This window comes from Cheilinus undulatus, linkage group 14 (assembly GCF_018320785.1).
Source record: "Cheilinus undulatus linkage group 14, ASM1832078v1, whole genome shotgun sequence".
NCBI lineage: Eukaryota > Metazoa > Chordata > Actinopteri > Labriformes > Labridae > Cheilinus > Cheilinus undulatus.
This window is the reverse complement of record NC_054878.1, coordinates 40,627,647-40,652,131: the sequence shown is the minus strand read 5'-3', so window position 1 is coordinate 40,652,131 and position 24,485 is coordinate 40,627,647. Positions and strand designations below refer to the sequence as shown.

General features: G+C 38.2%; 1 protein-coding gene across 2 annotated transcripts in view; it reads right to left on the bottom strand.

Annotated features, from left to right (window-relative positions):
• fam184ab (family with sequence similarity 184 member Ab) overlaps positions 1-24,485 on the bottom strand; it is a 300,581-nt gene that overhangs the window by 66,980 nt on the left and 209,116 nt on the right. For both annotated transcript variants that reach the window (XM_041804790.1, XM_041804791.1), the window contains exons 14-15: positions 21,994-22,206; positions 5,623-5,776 (exon numbers count right to left, since the gene is read on the bottom strand). In XM_041804790.1, the coding sequence (XP_041660724.1) occupies positions 5,623-5,776; positions 21,994-22,206 (367 nt within the window). The remainder of the gene's footprint in view (positions 1-5,622; positions 5,777-21,993; positions 22,207-24,485) is intronic.

Below are 24,485 nucleotides of genomic sequence, written 5' to 3'. Positions count from 1 at the left end.
ATCCCCCTCATATTTTGGTTTACCTGTTCAAATTACTTGTAGTATGTATCAGACTCCTCTATTGCTCAAGAGAAAACCTGTTCCAAACTTGACTTTGAACTTTTTTGTAACTACAGTAACTTTTAGTGAATACTGGTTTTTGGATGAGGTCTTAAATATAAAGTATTGAAGCTACAGTAAAGAATTAAGAGACAAGATATTTCACATAAAGCAGGGCTAAGATGCTTGTTAAATTGAGATTCTATTTTCTGACACTCTGTGACTGTTGAGTGGTCATCGTAGTAACTCTGACTGTTGAGTGGTCAACAGAGTGACTCTGTGACTGTTGAGTGGTCATCAAAGTGACTCTGTGACTGTTGAGTGGTCAACAGAGTGACTCTGTGACTGTTGAGTGGTCAACGGAGTAACTCTGTGACTGTTGAGTGGTCATCAGAGTGACTCTGTGACTGTTGAGTGGTCAACGGAGTAACTCTGTGACTGTTGAGTGGTCATCAGAGTGACTCTGTGACTGTTGAGTGGTCATCGTAGTAACTGTGACTGTTAAGTGGTCATCAGTGTAACTCTGTGACTGTTGAGTGGTCATCAGATTGACTCTGTGACTGTTGAGTGGTTAACAGATTGACTCTGTGACTATTGAGTGGTCATCAGAGTGACTCTGTGACTGTTGAGTGGTCATCAGTGTAACTCTATGACTGTTAAGTGGTCATCAGAGTGACTCTGTGACTGTTGAATGGTCATCAGAGTGACTCTGTGACTATTGAGTGGTCATCAGTGTAACTCTGTTGAGTAGTCTTTTACTTCATACCAGCTTGGGGGAAGGAATTGTTTTTGTGTCAGGTTGCTTTGGGGTGCAGTGCCCTGTAACGGGGAGGAGTTTAAACAGTTTAAACAGTTTGTGTTTTGGATGTGTGGGGTCTACTCATAAAGAATTGTGGACCAGTTCTGATTTAAGCACTGCTTCACTGTAGCTACATCTGAGCAAATTGCTACTGGCTTCCAGTACAACTAAACCCTACATTTGAGGTGCCGGTTTAGGTCAGTGTGCAGAACAGGCACTTATATACATAGGCTGCACGCCTCTACAGAATGGTCAGGGGATCGATTCCCAGTCTTGCGGCCGTTTGGTTAATGTCTTTCCCTGTTCTCTTCCCCAATATTTCCTGTCGCTTGTTTAGCTATCCTATATAAATAAGCTTAAAACGCCCCCTTCTAATAAAGAAATTAGTAAAAAAAAAACAAAAAAAACACCCCGTTCTCCTCAGATGACACTGATGGATCAGCCTGATGACATAACTTTTTTCCAATCCATCTGCTTAGCAAGGTTACCCAAAAAAGGCCAATAGATGGATGTCTGGAGTATTTATTAAGAAAATATATTCCTCCATTCATCAGTCTGCTTGTTTCCAAATGCTAATAGATGTGGAGCCAGTTCTATCACACAACAAATAATTGATTTGGCACATAAAGCAGAGTGCTGTTCACACCTTCACCCAAGTGGCCTTCAGTGCTTATTCCAATGAGCACCTTTAAGTGCAAACAGACTAATGGTTGTGGGAAGAAGAGAAGGAGCAAACACTGTGTTCTCTATATGAAAGTATCACGACAAGCATTACAATGAAGAAAAGCAGCCTTGAAAGTGGATCTTGTGTCTAAATCACATATTCACATGCACTCACACTTTAGCACACGTGCACTGACACTCACATGTAGGAGATAAAGAAAGGTAAGAGACAGGGAGAGATGGAGAGAAAAAGGTAATAAAAGGATGCCAGGATGTGGGGAAGTGAGAGATAGATGGAAGCAGCACTCCAGTGTCAGGACCATGACACCAAGGTTAATGGAAGACCATTTTTCACAGCGGTTTGCGTCTGTTAGCACTAAAAACCCACTAACACTGAGACTTTATGGCACTTTCCAGCTCTGTTGGTCCATCTCTAACTGCAGATTTCTGCTAATGTTCTCTCTTTACTTCATCAATAGTCCATTTACTCACTTACAAAGGTTGTTTTAGAGAAAATGACACTGCAAAATAAAAACATACTTCATCTCTCTTTGATTCCTCTAACTTTCGTGTTGACCGAAAAAGAGAGCAGTGAAAGTGCAATCTATGTTGAGAAGGCTGGTAGTTTATTTTTATCTCTGAAGTCTCACAAATCCTTCATATCTGTCTCCGAAGACCCTCTGAAAAAATGAATATAACACAGGAAGAGAAAATACAAAGCTTTTAATCTGCCTCTCCTGTAGTCCATTGTCTTTAAAGTGCCATCAGTATTACTTTAAGTTTCAGTACATTAGAGAAAATGTGGAAAAATCACTCCTAAACTAGTGGAGGTCCCAGTGGATGTCTTGACCCAATAAGCCTGTGAGTGTTCTTGTTCTGTAAAGTTTTAAATTAAGGAGAAAATAAAGTTTTAAACCCCAATTTCTCATAAGGATCATTTGCAATTGAAGTTGTTTCAAACTAAATCTTAATTATGATGGGTTTCTGCAAAAGAATAACTTCACAAAATCATCACACTGTATATACACTAACTTTTTTCCAGCAAGTTTAAACAGTATATAAAATATTCATATAGCAATGTTGACATTAAGGAAGACTAATCCAGTTTTTAGTTTAGCTCTTAAATCACCTAAAAACTTCCAGCTGTTTCCAACTCACAAAAAGACTTTTTAGCTTTCCTTCCATAACTCTAAAAGAATAGAAGCTGTAAAAATGAGTAGAGATATGCTGCTTAGCTTCACGTACCTCAGAGATCCCAGAATGCTTTGTGAGTAGCTCTTGGTGCAAACCAGGAAGGCCACTTTTAACTGCTTTCTCCCTCATTATGTTAAAAAAGAGCACCTTAAGAACTGAACTTTTTATCAAAAAGTCCTCACTGGAAAACAAAAAAGTAGGTAGAATAAGTGGATGGAGCCAAGCAGCGCCTCTGCTCCAAAGACTGATGAAAATATTGGACTAAGCTTGAGTGATGTCAGCCAGTTGGCTATTGAAGGGCAGTGGTGTAGTGCAGGTATATAGAGTTATTTTGAAGTGTACCCACTTCAAAATCCACTTTAGTAGGATGGCAAAGGCAACGACAAAAGTAAGCTGTGTACACTTGTGTTTTGCTTTGTGATGCACTGACCTCAACACTGCAAGAATTACAGAATAGCACATGAATAATGAAGAATAGTGTACTTATCTCAATTGGTGTAACCTTGCCAGAACACAATAAATCTTGGAAACACTGTGTTATTAAAACATTAGATGTCTAGGTCATGATGTTAACTATACTGTATATTGTTCAGGGTTTAAATGTTCTCTAATCCAACTGTCATATCATGGCGTGTAATATCATTTCGTATCCTATCGTATCAGATCCTTAGGTATGATACACAGTGCTTAACAAATTTATTCGACCACCCTTACCCTAACCAAAGACAGGTTTATGCCACAGCTGCCCTAAATGAACAGCATTGGTAATTACCAAAATCATTTTTTTAATGTTTCTGCAATGGTTAATACACCAATATGTAGAAGTTCTTTAACCCAAATGACATTTTTAATGCTAAAATAGAATTGTTATTGTTATCCAGAATTTTTCAAATTTACTGATTTATAAAAAATTCCCTGAAAAAATAATAAAGCACATTATTATTTCTTGATTAATATGTCAAGTTATAGTTATTTACTTGCATTCCTGAACAGAAAAATGAGTTTTAGTGGTTGAATGTAATGCTTGATTAATTTCTGACTTCTCAGAGAAGCCCAGTAAGCCAGCTCAAGTTTGGGTGAATTCAGTTTGAAATTCCTCACTCCTGTTTAAAATGGTAAAACGTGAAGAGCTCACTGAAAATGAAAGAGTCAGCTTTAAAGCGCTTAATGATGCTGGATGGTCTTTGAGACAAATATGACAGGTGGTCTAATAAATTTGTTAAGCACTGTATCCTACCCTATCCTATCCCATTCCATTGTATTGTTTCATTATGTATACTGCAATCATATTGTATGGTATTGTACCGTATCATCATACTCTAAGGTTTTGTTTTGTATCATAATGTATATTTTATACCATTCCGTATCACACTGTAACATTAGCTATTACACTGTATCATAACTTATCCTACCAAATTATAATGTTTTGCAATGTAATGAATATTGTGTCATACCATAATGAATCATATCCTTTCGTATCCAACCCTACCATACCATACCATACCATATTTAGGCCAATTCTGTTGATTTGTATGGTTTCATAATGTGTATTGCATTGTATCATATCATATCCTAAAGTATCAAATCACACCTCATCTTTTACTATTCTATTGTTTTGTATTGTAATGTGTACTGTTCTGTATCGTATCCTATCGTATCATACTATATCTAATCTTATCCTATTGTATTGTTTGGTAATGTGCACTGTACCATACCGTATTGCAACATATCTCAATGTATCATATCATAACCTATCGTATTTTTTTTTTTTTTAGAAAAGTTTCATAGTGTATTGCTCTGTATCCTGGTGTATTGTATTGTTTGCAATGTATACAATACCATACCATACTGGATCATATTTTATTAAACTCTATCCTGCTGCATTGTAATTTCTCAATTTGTATGCTGTTCTGTATTGTATAGTAACGTATCATATCGTAAGGTATTGTTATGTATTGTATCTCATCATATTATTTTCTATTGTTTTGTATCCTAATGTATTCTGTACCTTATTTGTATTGTATCATATCATATTTCATCCTGTTGTATTGTATTATATTGTGTTGTGTTGTATTGTAAGGTATCGTATTGTGAAGTATTGTGTTGTATCGTAAGATTTCATATGGTATTATATCGTATCAGACCCTTTGTAATTGTTTTGTATTGTATTGTGCACTGTACTGACCATATTGTAATCAGATTCAGATTCAGACATTATTTATCTCAAAAGATGTATGGTATTGTTTCGTAATGTATACTGTATTTCATAGCCTATCATATCTTATCGTATTGCATCTTATCCTATCCTGCTCTGTTGTTTTGTATTGTAATTCATTCTGTTTCATACCATATTGTATTTTATAATATGGTATTTTATCCTATTCTACTTTAATGTATTGTGTTAGTATCATATCTGATATTACTGCATAGTATTGCATCATATCGTGATTTCTCCTATCCTATTACATTGTATTGTTTCATAATGTGTACTTTAACTGTTTTATTTTATCGTATTGTATCATGTCACACTGAGCTATAGCGTAATGTACCATTTCATATAATTTTACACTACATCGTATCTAATGTTTCAAAATTCCAATACTAATTGGACTTAAATGTTTATGTTCTAATACCTAAAGAATGATGCGTACCACTATTTATTGATAGGAAAAGGAAAAGGGAAGGATTTTCTCATATTTTTTCAAAGGAAACAGTTTTTGCTCTGTCGGTAGCTATTTTCTTTCTGTGAGACTTCAGTTTGCTCAGTGAAATGAGCTCATACTGTGACCATGTGCATTCATGAGTAAATTTGTCGAAAAATAAAATGTGCCAAAAGTCACGGGAGGGTGAATCTATTGATTGCATCCCTCCCACCTCCCCACCCCTCAGTCTCACACACACATTCAAATGCAGAGAGAAGACCTCACCCAGCATGGCTTTGCCCTCGTCCTCCAGCTCAAAGCGGAGCGTTTGCAGCTCCTGCTCTGACTGTTGTTTGAGCGTCTCAATGCTCTGGCGGTGAGCCTCTCTGAGAGACTGCAGCTCTGCATGGTGATGATGGCGCAGACGCTCCTCCAGCTCCTGAGTGGGAGACGAGAGGGGGGAGGACGAGGGAGCGAAATAGGGGAGGGTGAAAGAGGAGAGCAGAGAGGTACAGGAAAGAGGAGAACAGAGAGTGGGAGGGCCAGAGGGAGAGGGAATCGAAGAAAAGTAGGGTAAAAAAAAGGAGCGAAGAGAGGAAGAAGAACATTTGTTATTTAAAAGTTTAAGATGTAGGAGGGGATGATGAAGTGGGAGAGAAATGTAAGAGGAAAGGAGTGATATGAGATGAAAATGGAAAAAGTGAGGCAAGAAGAGATATGGAAGCTTTTAGTAACATTTCAAATCCTTTGAGTGCTGCAGGAGAAATCATCCTACACCAACTTAAACTGCAATAAAACATCAGTCAAGAAGAAAAATTGGACTATTTCAACAGAAAACTTTTGCTGAAACACAGATAAAAGATCCTCTAACCGGAAAGTATTGTGCAGCAGACAGTTCTCCCACATATTTAAAGTCTCTCTAAAAGGTTTGCAGACACTTTCAATGGATTTCGTTGCCTTGACTCAATTCAATCAGAAGTGTCTCTTTTGAAGAGGTTGTGAGGGTGTCTCTGGCGTTTAAGATTGAAGGAGTGGAAAAATCCCATTTTCTGTCAAAATGCACTGAATTAGAACTAAATCTCTTCTTTTCTGTGGGACATTTCATCAGAAATATGTGGGAGAGACTGTGTCGAAGTACACTGTAAATACAGACAGTTACTTTATTCATATAGTTGGATTAATTCCCACCTAAATAGCAGAATGATTTCTGGTTCAAAAGATTTTATCTCACAAACATTAGAGCCATGACTGTATCTGGCTATTGAGAAGGCTACTGAGGATTGTTTCCCATTTTTAATACCATTAAACCTTCCCTAAATTTACTCATCACAAACTTAACAGGTAAACAAAGTTACATTAGGACATAAGATCAAAGTTTTGTCTCTTTTCCCCTCCCTCTGTGCACAATGGAAAACACATTCTCTCCTTTTCTCTCTTGCTGTGTCCAGTTTATATTTGTATTAAAATCAGTTTTCTCCATGGCAGACAGATGATCATGTGTCTTTGGCTACTCTTTTTAGCCATGCATCACTGTAGATCTCATTACAATAAGCAGTTAGCTTCAGTTTGGCTTTAGGAGAGACAAGACTGTGGTGCGATCATGTGATTTACAAGTTAAAAAAACATGTTCAAAGTGCTAGACACCCAGGTTTTTATTTAAAAGATAAGGCCGGCATCATTTACAGGAGTTGTGTTATCACTGTTCAAGCGTCTTGAAACAGGCAGCGGTGCTGCTGCTAGAAACAGACACACAGTTTAAAGCATTTATTAAAAAAGTGAGCATAACAAAGCTATTTGACATCACTACCCAGAGTGCATTGCACAAAATTGCAGCTAAATGTAAATTCAATTTTTGAATATTGAAGAAAAAACATTAGCAGGTCTGCACACAGAATTGGCTGGGCCCCTGAAAATCCCCGACTTATGATTTATCAGTGATATCAATGCATACGTGTTGTCTAAGTACCATTAGTGCTAGCATCTTGGCTATTTATTTGTGCTACCTTTAACCACTTTACATCAAGTTTTCAACCCATTTTAGCATCTTGGCTATTTATTTGTGCTACCTTTAACCACTTTACATCAAGTTTTCAACCCATTTTTGCCACTTGTCTTCTTATCTTTTAACCCATTTTTGCTGGGGTTTTTTTCCCATTTCTGCAGATTTCTCCTGCCACTTTAAGTCATTTTTTTGCCAACTTTTACCCATTTCTGATGTGGCACTTTTCTTGCCACCTTTTCCCAAACTTTGCGACTGTATGTCACTTTTAATCAATTTTAGCCACTTTTTGACCATTTCTGTTTTGTCACTTTTTTGCCACTGTCTGTCACTTGTAACCCATTTGGCCACTTTTTGCCCATTTTTTTCACTTTTTTTGGCCACATTCAACCCATTTTTGCCACCCTTTGCCCATTTATACCCTTGTTTTCACTTTCAATCCTTTTTACCACTTTTTGCCCATATTTGCAATTATTTTTTGCCATTTTGCCATTTGTTTTTGTCACTTTTTACCCATTTTTGCCACCTTTTTCCCATATTTTTCCATTTATCATTTTTAACTCTTTTTGTTGCCACTTTTTGCTTATTTTTGTCACTTTCTCCAAGCTTTAACTACTTTTTTTCCATTTTAACACATTTTTGTTTCTTTAAACCAATAATTGTCACTTATTTAGCCACTTTTCACCCACTTTTGCTACTTTTTATCTGTTTTTGCTGCTTTTTATCTATTTTTACTATTTCTTTTTGCAATTTTTTGACCAATTTTTGTCACTTTTCTCATATTTTTTGCCTCCTTTAACAATTATTTAATTTTTTTTTCCATCATAGCCTTCTCTGATTCTTCTACTTTCATTTCTGTCATCCTGACTTCTGTGCACATCACAGCCTGGCTTTTAAGTCTGAAATTACATTCTGAACCATGTAGTTCGATGTGCCCATCCACATTGTTAACATGATCAATAAAAAGGTAATTCTGTTTCAAGAAAAGAGGTTTACATTTTGAGAAAGTCTATATTGCGCTACAGGAAAAATAATAATATATTCAGGTTAAAAACAAAATATGATTATCACAGCTAAACTTGACATCCATGCCCCTTATAGCCTTGGTGGTGGTGAGTAAACATATGTAAATGCAGTGAGTGTACTCGCTATGCAAAGTGTCTTGTTTGGCCTGTCTGGGATTTTGGATTGATTCAGTTTTACTTAAGACTGATGTTTCAGATTAATATAATAATGGCTTAAACAGCTTATTAAAGGTGCATTTAAGCTGATATTTTACTTGTTTTAAGTCCACAATGATTCAAAGAAGCTGGCTGTGGCGTTAAATGAGTTCGAAGAGGCAGCACTGCATATTCACAGGTACCACTTTTCAAACTAGTTCAAATCAATGATAAATACTATTTCCAACAGTTTCTTCACAATAAAAGGCTTTAGTTGTTTTCTCTGTGTGTTTTTATTGTGAACACCAACATCAGGACTTGCAGTGTTGTTGGTTGCAGCTTGACAGACCACAGGAGAGAAATAAAACTTAAAAGTACAGGTGCCGTTACAAAGTTGCGATCACAGAGAGATTTATAAAATCATTTTTCAGTCAGGTGTTAGTCCAGGATGCCATCACAGGCTTGTTTTAGGGGGAAAGAACGGTTTGATACCTGAATATGCATTTAAATCTGTTATCTCTTTTAATTTTGTAATACTGTGAGATAATATTGTTATGGTAATCAAAATGTCTTAAAATGCAGGATTCTCTTAAAGTGATAACAAGCAAGATACCATTTTATCTGGAGAATTTTTTGCAGCAAACACTGAAGTACAAAGGAAATACAGCTTATGTCGATTTAAAGTTTGCAACAACAAATCACTTACGGAAGTGATAAAAGATTTGTCATAATACAGTAACTTTAGACCAGTTAATCTTTCTTTCTCACGCCAACATTTAGAAATTCCTAAAAAGTTGAGGAGTCTACAAAATAAAGGATATCTTCACTGAGGAGAAAGAGTCTGAGATGAGTGTTCACCAAATTAACACATGGATTTTTCCCCCCAATTTTTCTGCTGTTTTTAGACAACGTGATAAATGATATTGAGCTCAGTTTGTTTCATCCAGCCTGTTGTTTACATTGTTGGCATAATTACAGGAATTTAACAAACAGCGTTAATTAAAACAGCATATCAGAACAAAGACAACTGACAAGCATTTATATACACAGCATTAGCCTCAGGTATTAATGCTGATGACTGGAAGGCTGCCACATTACACACAAACACACATAAATGTACTAACATTACACTGCTGGGACATTTATTCTGACAGGAAATCATGTTGATGTACGAGGATCCTCATTTAGTCCATGAGTGTAGTGTAGAATAGAAAATATCCAAACAAATCCAATACTGTGATTTTCTCCACACTTTAGAGGATGTTTGTTGTGTTAAAAGCATGTTAGATCAGTATGACAAAGCTAGCATTTCATTTTACCATCAAAGTAAAGGCCAGTCTTATGTTGTTGTGGAAGATTTCTGGTTATTCCTGCCAAAACACTTATGACCACTTTATTAGGTACACCTGTTCAACTGCCCATCAACCCAAATATCTAATCAGCCAATCAAATAGCAGCAACTAATGTTCCAAGTTATATAAACATGGTAAAGATGATCGGATTAAAACAACTTTGAATGTGGCATGGTAGTTGGTGTCAGACAGGCTTGTCTGAGTATTTCACAAACTGCTGATCTGCTGCAATTTTCACCCACAGTCATCTCGAGGGTTTGTAAAGAATGGCGAGAAGGAGAGAAAAAAATCCAGTCAGCTGCAGTTCTAAAGAACAAAATGCCTCGTTTATGACAGAGGAAAACCACACAGGTTAAAGCTGATAGAAAGGCAACAATACCTCAGACACTTTAAAGATCCATACTGAACAACTTCAAAAATAGCAAAAGTTTCAGCTGGGTTTTTTGTTTTTCTTTAGCTTTTATGGTCATCTATCGAGATGTTATATTTTTGCACATATCTTCCCAAAGCCCTAAATCTTTGAATATACACTATAAGGAAAAAAAAGTATTTGGCCACTCCTGTTGATTATTGTATTTAGGTGTTTCAATCAGATCTGTTGCCACAGGTGTATAAAATCAATCTCCTAGCTATGCAGTCTCTGTATGCAAACGTTTGTGATACAAAATTAAGAGCTCGGTGACATCAAGTGTGGTACTGTGTGCACAGGGTGTAAAAGTCACCAACGCTCTGCTGAGTCTAAAGCTGAGGAGTTCTGAACTTCCACTGGCATTAATAAAAGCACAAAAACTATGCCTCCAACTTTTTGGCAACAGTTTGGGGAAGGCCCTTTTCTGTTCCAACATGACTGTGCCCCAGTGCACAAAAGACCATGGTTTGATGAGTTTGGTGTGGAAGAACTTGACTTGACTGGCCTGCACAGAGCCCTGACCTCAACCCCACTGAGCACCTTTGGGATGAACTGGAACAGAGATTGCGAGCCAGGCCTTCTTGTCCAACATCAGTGCCTGACCTCATAAATGTGCTACAGAATGAATGGGCAAATATATTCCCTCGGAAACACTCCAAAATCTGGTGGAAAGCCTTGCAAGAAGAGTGGAATCTATTAAAGCTGCAAATGGGTGACCAACTCCATATTAAAGTACAAGCATTTGAATATAATGTCATTACAGTCCCTGTGCGTGTAATGGTTGGACGGTGAGTTTTATTACAAACATAAAGACATTGACTCATCAATGTACTGTTTGGTTGAGTTGACTTGCCCTAAATGACAACTCCCTCACAAAATCATTGGTATATTCATATTCATAAGGCTATACCTCACTTGCTTCCTTCATACTTGTGTGGCTTAATTCATTGAAAAGTGCTGGAATCAACAGTTTTGGCTCTGTGACTCAGTCACAAGACTTTGTTTTGCAATCTGTGCCCAAAGTCTGTCTTGAAGCAGGGAAAAGGAGTTTTGGATATGCTGCCAAGTCTACATGCATTGGCCATTTACAGTCTTGTCAATTTCCAACATTAGTCTTCTCACTAGTTTCAAAAAGGGGTGTTTTCTTATTCTGCACACTTTAAATATTTCCAAGATTTTGTAGAAAAGTTAAACCACACCGTATGGCGATAGTGAGACAGTACTCTTCAGCTCCATCTCCTTGCAAAATGTTCTAGAAAATGCAGGAAAAGTTTGATAAAAAGAGAAAAAAATAACCGCTTCTTCCATCAGTAGTTCTGGGATATTTGCTAGAGTTTAAATCTCATTTTCATCATTACACCGAGCCCTTAAAACACATCACTGTAGACAAGAAAATTGCTGCTCACTGAGTTCAACCCATTTTCTTTTGTCAGTAAAGTATGGAGATGCCATTTTGCAAATTATAACTAGAGCCCATCAACAAGGAGCATCTAAAATGATATTCATAGAGGTCTGACAGCAACATCTGTGGTATTTTAATTCGCCGATCTGTAATGCCTTTGGGAAATGATTCATGGAACGAAGAGAGCGCTGAATATTCAAATGAACCTCGCTCTGAGTCGGCGGACAGCGGTATCTAAGAATTTGAAGGAACATCAGCGCTGCTGTTTTATGGTTACACTTCTACAAAATACAAGAGTTACACATCATTAACAACAAGACCGTTATGAATGGACAGATACTACTGATGTTCATGCTGAATTTATAAAAAGAGAGGCTGCTTTCAAATATTTAGAAAAAGGCCTCATCTCTTTGTGAAGTCGTAAAGCAGCTCTGTATCTTTTTCAACATTTCCTATTGTCAGCCTGTCTGTCACCAACTCTCTCCCACTGCCTACAGTCCCACTACATTATGCAGAAGTTTAAAGTATTCATGATCTCTTTACCTGTTCATCTGCTCTAAAAGTTTTTAGTAGAGACACCTTAAGCTGCAATCACAGCCAGGGGCGTAGCTAGGGATTTTGGCCCCCCCAGAAAGAATACTACACAGGGCCCCCCTTAACCGGCAAGCCAAGAAACAAATGTTGTGCCATTTTTTACAAATATATATGCATTTTAATGTATTTTTGAACCATAATTTCCCCATTTATGAACAATATTTTTTACTATGGTTAAACTGAATTTACTTCAATTGTTTCACAGTGCTGGACTTCACCATTTAGACATTTAAAGGGAGAAGCAGAGGCCCCCAAGTATTTTTTTTTACTCTATTTGATACAATTTCAGTCTGTGGACCGATTCATTTAGGCTTTTGATTCAATAATGACACTCATTACTGAGAAAAAAATAAATACAAACACTCTTTTCATTGCAGGCTTCTCGAGGCCCCTCCCTTCTGCAGGCCTGGGTAATCAGTACCCATTTTCCCCCCTGTGCTACACCCATGATTACAGCACTGAGTCTGTGTGAATAGGTCTCAATCAGGCTTGGACAGCTGGACACTGCAGTTCTACTCCATTCTTTGCAAAACTTCTCGAGCTCGGTCAGGTTGTACGGGGATCAGGTGTGAACAGCCCTTTTCAAGTCCAGCCATAAATTCTCTACTGGACTGTGGTCTTGACTTTGACGTGTTCCCCTACAGAACATTCACCTTTCTCACTTTAAACAATTTCTGTGTAGCTTTCTCTGTATGCATGTCTTGTCTTTTCTATACTTTGCAGTGTTCATTTCACCTTCTACCTTTAGAAGCCTTCCAGGGCTGGCAGCTGAGAAGCATCCCCACAGCATGATGCTGCCACCACTGTGCTTCACAGCGGGGATTGTATGTTTGTAGTGTTGGACATTGTTTGATTTCCACTAAACGTAGCGTCTTGTCTGATGGCCAAAAAGCACCATTTTGATCTCATCAGACCAAAAAAATCTTTCTTCCACTTGACCATGGAGTCTTCCACATGCCTTTTGTTGAACTCTAGTCCAGATTTAATTTCACTGATTTCACTGAACTCAGGGGATTTAGTGCCTTGGATTTTTTTTGTATCCATCCCCTGACTTACACTTTTTAATAACCTTTTCTCTGAGTTGCATTGAGTGTTCTTTTGTCTTCATGGTGTAACAGTAGCCAGGAATGCTGATTAACCAGTGACTGGACCTTCCAGAAACAGGTGTTTATATACTTCAGTCACTTGAGACACATTCACTGCACCCAGGTGATCCACATTTCACTAATTGTGAGACTACTGGCACCAATTACCTCTGCTGAATTAGGTCAGTCACTTTAAATGGGGTGAATATTTAGCAGACTCTTATCTTACATAACACACTTTTTTATTCAATTGACATCATTTTGTAGAAATGTTTTTTCACGTAGACATTAAAGTTCTCTGTAATTGGTGTTGTTGTCAAAAAATCCAAAATTATTTTGACCATGACTGATTTACAAAATCAATAAAAGGAGTGAATCCTTTTTATAGGCATTGTAATCGATTGGATTTTGGAGGTCTTGTGAGCACAGTACAATCTTTTAAGGAAGAATTGAGGGTTTTTTCCTGTTAAATTTGGCAAAAACCTATACACTATGACTTGAAGGTAAACTGATTTCATTTTGGAGATCAAAGGTCACTGTAACCTTATATACTGAGTGGCAGTGACCGTGGTCCATGCATCGTTTTCAAAGCTATACCCTTACATTTACCTGGAGGCCCTCTCAGAAAATTTGCCATGCTTCTCTAGCAATGAACTGATTTCCTTTAGCCTTTGGCCCCATTAGAGGACATAAAACGGTTCTTGCAACTATCAAAGCACTCGCAATTTGTTCAAGTGAAGACAGAAACATTACGTACACACCAGTAGATTTAATTTAATTTTACAGAAACTAAAACATATGATTCAAATGAAAGACTGTTTAGAGATTTATTCCTGAGGGACCAGAGGGACCAGAGGGACCTTTTTTGAGATGTGTTGCTGCTGTCAAATTCAAAATAAGCTACTATTTTCCTGAAATGGAAAAATGTCTCAATTTCAACATTTGATGTTGTTTCTCACCCCCCGATTCTGACTCTATCTGTAGTCCTATCTACAAGGCATATAAGTCATATTTAGCTCGACAGCACAGATGATAATCAGCTTTTTTGTAGTGGTAAGTAGAGAAAAACCCCTGTGATAGGAGTGGGTTTGGACATTGCCCTCATCCTCTTTCTTTTGATCAAACTGCTCAGAAAGGTGAGGTGTAGGTGAAGGTGAAAACTCCTGTAAAACTTGAAGCTTCATATTCCCTTTAAACTCATAAGTGATGATGACTTTAAAGTAGCCCTGCTTGTCTTAATAACTGAGCAGGTAAAAACACCAGCAGATGTGTGCTAATGTTGAGTGGGAGATTTCATCAGGGGATGAGATAGTGAGCTTTACATGTCCACTAAACTCATCCATTCATTGGTATTGGTCATTAGTCCATTTGTTCCATAGGTCAGTAAAAACCATAGCATCTATTCCTCTAAGTAAAGCTAGCACATTAATTAATCTAAACACAGTGGATATTCTAATTACAAATTGATAGTAACGGTGCTTTAACCTCCTCTTCTCTGCTCTCCCTGCTGTCTGGCTGTTCAATTGTCTTTCCATTACTCCAGGGTCAATATTTGTTACTTTGCTGGTGGCTGAATCTATTTAACTACGTAGAAAGGTCTGATGTTGATGAACAGGAGCCAGAGACAAAAGCGGATAACCACACAAAGACATGAGCAGAGTCTGTGGTCCTCCGGTCGTCTGAGGCGCTGATCTAGCTGCATCAGCACAGATCTAAATCCTGACCCCGAGGACTACTTTAAGACTGGAGATGAAGAAACGGAGGTGTTCTAAAAAGGATGCAGCTGAGTAGGATGTCTGATATGTATTCAGGTGTGAGACTGTTGAGTGGTTTAAAACCCAGGAGCAGAATCTTAATGCCTTATCTGACCTGCAGCCAAAAACACACGGACTTTGAATGAGGTGTGATGTGCTCTCTGCTCCTGCTCTTAGTCAGCAGTGGAGCCGCTGCTTTGTGATGGTCTTCAGTTTATTCAGAGTGTTCTTAAGTAGACCAGAGAGCCGTGCACTAGTGGAGCTTGTTAGAGATAAAAGCATGAATAACCGCCTCAGTATCAGGCTGTGAAGAGAAAATGCTAACCAGCCAGAGTTGAGAAAGTTTGAAGTATCTCTGGTGTGACTAAAGGCTGCCCATAAGGGGGGTGGAGTCGGGGACCCAGCAAAATCGGGGGTCCATTGTGGTCTGAAAATCATGGTCCAGTGTAAGGTTAAGCTGGAATAAGCATTTTTTTCCTGAGTAAAAACACTCTTATTTATTTATTTATGCTGCTGTAAAATGTAACCCTTTTTTAATCTAAACCCTTTTTCTTCAAACAGAATTAACATTTTGTGCTAATGTTAAAATTGTGGATGGGTCTACTGAACTACACAGTTAAGAAAGTAAAGCCAGACTTCAGAGTGTGGCCATAATGTGCACAAACCTCAGGATGACAGAACATGAAGTAGATGAATCTGAGACAACTTTGAGGGAAAACAATTAAATTGTGTGAAAAGTTGCAAATATGATTTAGAAGTTAGAAAATTGGCAAAAAATTGGCAAAAAATTGGGCAATAATGTGTCACATTTGGGTAAAGGAAACAGCAAAAATTGGGAAAAGTGGCAAAAAAGGCTGAAAAAGTAATGCAAAATGGTTAAAAAATTGCAAAAAATTGATTAAAAGTGGCAAGAATAAGTAGAAAGTGGCAAAATTCATGGGTTGTAGCACAAATGGATGGAAATGGGGTGACAAGTGGTTAAAATATGGTAAAAATGAACAGAAGTAGTGGTGAAAAGAGTAAATAGAGGCAATAATGACTGCAGAGTGGCAAAATTGGTTCAATGTGGGTTAAAAGTGGACAGAAATTTGAAAGAAATAGTGTTGGAAAGGGGTTAAAAAGTAGCAAAAATAGTCATGGTTTAAATGGCAACAATTGGATAAAAATGGCAAAATTGGATAAAAGTGGCAAAATTGCCAGAATAAGTCATGGAAATGGTTACACAGTGATAAAAAATGTGTTTAAAGTGGCAAGAATAAAGGTAAAGTGGCAACATAGGTTTTATCTGCATCAAAAGTGGCCAAATTGGACAGAAATGGTGGTGAAAAGGTGTTAAAAGGTGCACAAATGGAAATAAATTGTGGTGTTAATGGTTAACGAGTGGCGAAAATAAGTTAAAAGAGTCATGAATAAGTGAAAAGTGGCCAGATTGGTTCATTGTGGATCAGAAGCAGCCAAATTGTACAAAAATAGTGGTAATTAAATAGGGGTATAACAGTTTTTGAAAATTGTTGCAAAAACAGGCAAAAGTGGCAAAAATTGGCAGAATAAGTCAAGAAAATGCTTAAAACATGCATGGCAAAAATGGGGGAATAGCAGAAAAGGTAGGCTGAAAAAGTCATGCAAATGGGTAAACAGTGGCAAAAAAAATTGATTAGAAGTGGAAAGAATGAGTTGAAAGGGGAAAAAATTTACAGAAATAGTGGTGACAAGGTGTCAAAAGGTGCACAAATGGACAGAAATAGTGGTGAAAATGGTTAAAAAGTGGCAAAAATTACTTAAAATAAGCAAGAATGAGTGAAAGGAGGAAAAAATCCTTAAATATGGGTCTTAAGTGGCAAAATGGATGATTATAGCGGTAAAAAATATTATGTTCAAAAGTTCTAAATGGGTCAAAAGAGGCAGGAAGGAGGCACCCGATTATCAGTGCCATGGGGTACCAGAAGCTCAAAACAAGAGTCAGTGGCATGAACAAAAGAAGCTTTTTGGCTTTGGCTGAGGAGATTTGCAAATGTTTAATGAGTACAACCCAAACACTCAGCTTTGCTGCTCATCCCACAGATTCATGCTCCAGACCAATGTGGCACCATCTAAAAGGGACGTAAACAGGCTTTCCAACTTTTGACTTTTACTTGAGTACATTATAGTTGGTTGCACTCTTTCCACACTTGGCTAAACTCCACAAAGAATTAAAACTTAAGGGGAAAAAACCCTATGTCACTGGTTTAGACAAAAGTGAGAGGGAACGAGAAAATAATTCTCAAATCTAATGGGAACACACGAGATTGTTGGCATATTTCAGCTTCAACAAAAGGCATTAGCTGACTGAATGGATCTGCAAACAAAATCTCTGCTGTTAGCATGGAAAACGAGTAAAACAACAAAAAGGTTCTCCCCCTGAGAGTGTGCATGCTAGAGAAAGTGAGCAAGAGCCTGGGAAATAAGATAAGTACGACAAAGCATGATAAGCGAATCAATAAACTGAATTGCTATCCATGCACACTCGCTGCTTCTATTTGCAGCTTTTTTTAGTTGCAGGGGAAGTAGGAGAGCTAAATTAGGTTATGTGAATGCGTTTGTGTAGCGGGGAAATGTGGAAACTTTATTACTCCCTGGATGTCACCGTCTGCGAAGTGTGAACAGATAACGCCAGGCAATCTGAATGTAGCTCTCATCCACCCAGACACACAGAAAGCGCACATACACAAATCATCCTTCTAATGCCTCCACTCTCTATAATTGAGTTCCCTCTCCCTGCTCTGCTGACAGAAGTATAAACACCCTGCCATCATAAAAGCCCTCTGTGAAGCTTTTAACACTTTATTTTCCTCGTTTAAAACCACGGTGGTGCAAGAAGAATGGAGATTCCACCTCACAAATGTGCAGCAGCTGTAATGTATGTTAGATTAGAAACAAGAGGAGGAGAAGAAGATTACAAGGAGGCGCCTGTTTGTTTTTCCAGTCAGTTCAGTTTATAGGAAATATAATGAAGATGCCGATTTCATAAGTGCAGCATGACTCACAAGGTGATGCTCGCCCTCATCACACTAATCCTCACACACATTTGTACTCAAGGCGCTGCCAAAAACACATCATAAGGACGCCACTTCTTGACCTCCATTCTGCCTCCAGCAGTAATACAATTACAGCGCCCGAGTCAAAGAGGGGGATTTGGAAATTGTGATGTATAGCTGATCCAAATCGACCTTGACTGCAAAATGGAAGGATTAGCGTCGAAGAACATTTTCTTGGCACCTTAAGGAGCGTGTGTTGTGTTTGTGCGTGCATGTTTTGGTGTTGTGAAGAGGAAACACAGAGCTGTCAGTATGGAGAGTCGGTATATAGGCGCTGTCAGCGAGAGTGAGTAACGGCGCTGATGACTCACTGCCAGACTAACCTTGACTCTGACAAGACTTGATTGGATTAAAAATGTCTGAGACGGCTGCTCCTGAGGAGTTTTTTAACTAGCTGAGGCGATGACATAATTGCAGCAGCTCAGACTTCATGTTCTTTTTTAAATTATAAACATACTTTGGATTTAATAAGGGGATAATCAATCTCTACTTTTCTGGTTTTGCTTTGGAGGAATGGTGTCACATTTCTACAGCAGGTAAACTAATGAAAATGAATGTGACAGTGATAAATTGAGGTAAATAATCTTTCCTCAGGGACTAAGGGAGCTTCTGTTAATAAATGTTGCTGTTGTAATACATCAGATCACCGTCGACCGGCAGACAGTGGTGATTAAGCCTCAGTGTGAGGCATGCATCCTGGAGCTGTCCATGGTGCTGACTCTGTGGACTTCTCAAACATACAGCTACCCTACCTCAGAAAATCCAGGGAGTCAAAATTTTAAACTTCAAAATGATACAAGAAATGATACCTTATCCTTCATTTTAGTCTGGAACACTCTTGTCATACATTGAACCATTTTACTGCAAAATGGATGTACAGTTTTACTTGTTGGAGAGGGCTCTGCTCAAAAGATGCTTCCTGGGGTAGTCAAGCAGCATTCTTTAACTTTCCAAAGAGCACATAGCTAGAAAAATCCTATATGGATACATACATTAATGACAATGCATACTGAATACAACAGAATTAGTTCAAAAGCAATTACTCCATAGTAGCATGAATCTCAATATGAGGGTGCAACAAGCTTTATGCCACTGATCATCAACTTGCGGCGCAGGGACCATATCAGGCCCTCCAAAGTTCTCTGTCCAACCCCCGAAAGATCATTAAATTCAGATAAGGAGGAAAAGAAGATGTTGTGGTTTCAAGAGTATCCTTTGGCTTTAGTCTGCAGCTCTTAAATCAATCCAACAAACAGTGAATATTGAAATAGTTTTAGAATGACTTAACATTTGTTAAAACATCTGTTTTAACAGAAAATTACTGTCATAATTAGTAGATATTTAAAAATAGGGTTAAGGTTGGCAGAAGTGCTGCAAAAATAGCCAGATAAAATGGTGAAAAGAGGTTGAAATGTGGCAAAAATTGGTTAAAGAGGGGAAAAGGGGCAAAAAGTATCATAAATTGGTTGCAAATTACAAAAATACTTTAAACTAGAAAAGAACTCTGAGAGCGCAGACCTCCGCCATCAGCCCTATCTCCCAATAGTAATGAATCCTTAAAAAAATTCCTGGATCCAGATGGTGATCCGGATCACTCCCAAAATTCAATCAGTTCTTCCTTATGCCATTTCTGACATTTCCTGAAATTTTCATCAAAATTCATCCATATTTTTTTTGAGTTATGTTGCTAACAAACTAACAAACAAACAAAATAACCAAACAAACTAACTAACTAACAAACCCTGCCGATCACATAACCTCCTTGATGGAGGTAAAAAGTAATGAAAATGGGTTAAAAATGGGCAAAAATAGAAGACAAATGGCAAAAATGGATAAAGGAGTGGCACAAAGAGGATAAAACATGTGGGAAAAGTGGTTTAACGGGGTTAAAGAATGGCAAAATTGGGTCAAGGAAGCAAAAAGGGACAAAAAGTATCAAAAATGGGTTAAAAGTGGCAAAAATACAGCAAAAATAGCCTGGCAAATTAGCGAAAAGGTGTTCAAGAGTGGCACACAAGGGAAATAATTGGCAGGAAAGTTGCAAAAGGGGGTTAAAGAGTGGCAAAAAATGGGTAAAAAGTGTCAAAAATTGTTTAAAAGTTGCAGCTATTGTTGAAAACAGTAATGATAAGAGGTTAAAAAGAGGCAAAAGTGAAAGGAAAGTGGCAAAAATGGATAAGAGTGGCACAAAGTGTGTAAAACATGCAGGAAAAGTGGTTTAAAGGGGTTATAGAATGGCAAGAATTGGGTTAAAGAGGCAAAAAGGGGTTAAAAGTAGTTAATACTCATGTTTAATCACAGTTGTGGAGGGCCCATTCTTTTGGATTTTCAGGGGCCGAGCCAATTCTGTTGTCAGGCCTGCTGCATGATAGATAATAGGGATAGATCTCACTGATAATGCCTAAAAATTGTTGTTGAAAGAAAATACAAATACTACTACAAAAATATGTTAACCAGACCAAAATATTTATTTAATTTTTGTGTATTTGAAAGTCCGGCCCCCAGAGTTTCTGTTGAGACTAAATCTGGTCCTTGTGCAAAGGTTCTTGATGATCTCTGCTTTATGCTATAAAGGAGGAGGCTGGGGTGGAGGAGGTTAAGCTTTGCCAGCAGCAGCAGTGTGGTGCATCAGAGTGTAATGACATTGCAATTAAATACATGTACTTTAATATGGAGTTGCCCCCCCTTTTGCAGCTATCACAGCCTCCGCTCTTCTTGAAATGCTCTCCACCAGATTTTGGAGTGCTTCTATGGGAATTTGTAGAGCATTTATGAGGCCAGGCACTGATGTTGGACAAGAAGGCCTGGCTTCCAGTTCATCCAAAAGTTGCTTGATGGAGTTGAGATCAGGGCTCGGTGCGGGCCAGTCAAGTCCTCCTCAAACCATATCTTTATAGTCCTTGCTATGTGCACTGGGGCACAGTCATACTGGAATAGAAAAGAGCCTTCCCCAAACTGTTGCCTCAAAGTTGGAAGCAAAGCATTGTCCAAAATATCTTGGTATGCTGAAACATTATGATTGACCTTCACTGGAGATAAGGGGCTTAGCACCAACCACAAAAAACAGCCCCACTGCATTATCCCCCCTCTAACAAACTTCACATTTGGCACAATGCAGCCAGGTAGGAGAAATTCTACCAACACCATGTGCCTTAGCAGTCATTGAACCCACTCTGGGATTTTTGTTTGTATGACTGAGTTGCTATTGTTCTGAAACCATTGCAAATGGAGAATGCATGGCTAGGTGCTTAACTTCATACACCTGTATGTCAGTATAAGCTGGAATGAGTTTGGAAATATCAGCATGTCCCATCTGTAACCGTTTCTACTGTGTTCATCAAAGTCAAAAATGTGCAATTTCTGTGCAGCTGATGAAGCAGTAAACTGGTGGTTGTAAGACATTTGAAACCATAAATCTTTTTCAAAAATAGCTTTATTCTAGTTTTGATGTTTTGCACTTTTTTCCACTTATAGAAATGCTGAGCAATGGTTATAAGAGTAGGTCCATGTTTAACACAGAACTGTTCTGACAGACTTCACTGATGGAGACTAAGACGCTAAGAAACAACGTAACAGCTTAAATGGAAGGAATGAAGAGGAGTGTCTGCCAGCACACATGAATTTGAGAAATGTAGGTTTTTAAAATAATTGCAAAACAAATTATTCAAATGTTTTTTGAAGAATGAATTCCACTCAAAACACTTGTTAGATTTCAAGGCTATAAACACTTAGGATGCTCTCGTTAAAAAAAAATAAAATAAATAAAAAAAATGTGTGGTAGAGTATCTGCTTTAAAGATGTGCATTAGCAAATTTTCCACCACGTACCTTCAGGTCCCTCTGCCTGGCGTGCTCCATGTCCTGCATGGCACAGCAGTGGACCTCCTGCAGACGCTGCTGTCGCCTCTGGTGCTCCGTCTGCAGCTCGTCCAGCTGCATCCTCAGGTGCTCCCTCTCTTGGCTGAACTGGTGCTGCAGCTGCTGCAGCGACGACTGCGACTGGGACAGCTGCATCTCCAGACTCTGCTTCAACAGGGAGATCTAGAGAGGAAGGGGAGAAATAATAAAACACTGGCCTGAGAGGCAGCTCTAGTTTACTAAAGTAGAGGGGCTACTTTAGTTCAAAGAAACTTGCATCTTTTTATGTCTGTTTTTCATTTATCTAAGTGCCATAACAGGCTCTAACAAAAATGATGACATGTCATCTTGCACTGTGTCCAGGTGGGACTGTAAATTCAAACTATTCTCTCCTTTTATCCCTTCTAAGTTTAGTCTTATAGAAATGAAGGGAATATAAGACTCTAACGAATAGCTTGTCTGTGATTTGATGAAGGTTTTGTACAGTTGGTTTGCCGGAGCTGATTTAACAACAACATCCATCTGCTGTGATTGGAAACAGCACTAATGAGCACTGTGAAAAAGAGCCAAACAAAATGTTTTTGTGTGAAGAATAAAACAAAGCGATTACAATAACCGCTTTCACATTATGTGGTCATTTTTCTATGTAGTTTATTGGTGCAGTTTTAATGATTCAGGTAGGATGCCATGGCTGTAAATGATAGCAAAAACAGGAACTCTTTTATATTAACTGTTACAACATGCAGAATTTTTTATGACATGTTTTTTTTTTTTAATCACTCTGTACTAGTAAAGAAGTCCATGAGTCAGAAAGGGGAAAGACAGACAATAAAGCTCTTCCACACCCTTAAAAATCTCTGTCTTCATCTACTCAAAATGTTGAACCCCAAACCCAACAATGACCTGGAAAAAAGGGGTGTGTTTGGTATAATTTTAGTTCAAAACACCTGAAAGCCCACTTGAAGTTTGGAGTTTTATCCAAGCACTGTGCCATAAAGCCCAGATGGTTGGGCTGCGGCTTTATGTTGCAGGATCTCTGGAGCTCAGTCAGCTTGACCATCAGGTTCTGGACCAGCTCTCTTACCAAGGCCCCTCTCCTCTGATTGCTGAGTTCTCGGAAGAGTCCTGGTTGTGCCAATGTCAGCGTTCCATATGAGAATTATGGAGGCCAGACTCCTGGGAACTTTCAGTGCAGCAGAATGTTTTGCAGCCTTCCTCAGATCTGTGTCTTCAACATTCCTGTCTCTGAGCTCTATAGCAGTTCCTTTTATGTTGTGGCTTGGTTTCTGCTCTGATATGCATTGTTTGCTGTGAGGCCTTCTATATAGAGGTGTGAGCCTTTCCAAATCATTTCCGATGAAATGAAGTTACCCTAGATGGACTCCAATCAAGGTGTAGAAACATCTCAGCAAAGATTGGGAATAATGGAAGGAACCTGAGCTAAATTCCAAGTGTTGCTGCAAAGGGTTTAAATGTGATTTTCAGTTTTTTATTTTTTATAAATTAGAAAATATTTCAAAAATTTTGTTTTCACTTTGCCATGATGGGTACTGAGTGTAGACTAATGAGAATAAAAATGATTTTTTTGGACTGTAGCATTAGGCTGCTACATAAGAAAATTGAAAAGGGTGAAGATGGTCTGACTACTTTTTGAATGCACTTTCTATGAAGCATGTTTGATATTTAAAATTCCAGGCAAGACTGCCTCTGATAAATGAGATGTTACATACTTATGCAGCTGACAGACACAAACACGACTTTATTGGCAGCCAGCTGATGATGTCGATCATCCTCCATGTTTGTTTCTCCTAATAAGGCAAAACTGAATGTGCATCTTCATGTGAGATCTATGGAGTGTTGAATCACCACCATGAAACTGTCGCTACAAACAGCAGGTGTGTGCTTTCTCTGCGTGGTTGAATTGTCTAGTGTGTGTATTTGTAGGATAATAAAGTTAGAAACCTGTACTGTTGAAACTGTCATGATGTCTGTGGTTTTGTACATTTTTAAAACCAGTTAATACGTCACAAATGTCTCATATGTAGCCAGCATTATAATATGCACTTTGCCAGACAGACTTCCAAACATGGCAGGCTTTAATCTGACTGGTCATCAAGTCTTGATTGACCCTTGTGCCTCCTCATGTACAATGCATGACAAACACTTGAGCTGAAGTTCTGCTTGATTCTTCTTGTGTTTAAAAAAATCAGGTCATGGCTTCAGTTTCCACAGTACTATACATGTCAGCCTTAGAAGACTTTTGTAGGCGGTGAACTTGTTTAGTGCAGTTTGTTTGCACCTCTGAAACCCTCATTCAGAACTCTCAGTCTATTAATGCTCCTGAACCATATGAAGAAATATGCACAGATGAAACGCAGTTGAACCTCTAAAGAAACATACTGCGAAGCATCTGGTGTGTGAGCAGGAATGAAAAACTAATTTGTTTATGCTATATCTGCCCA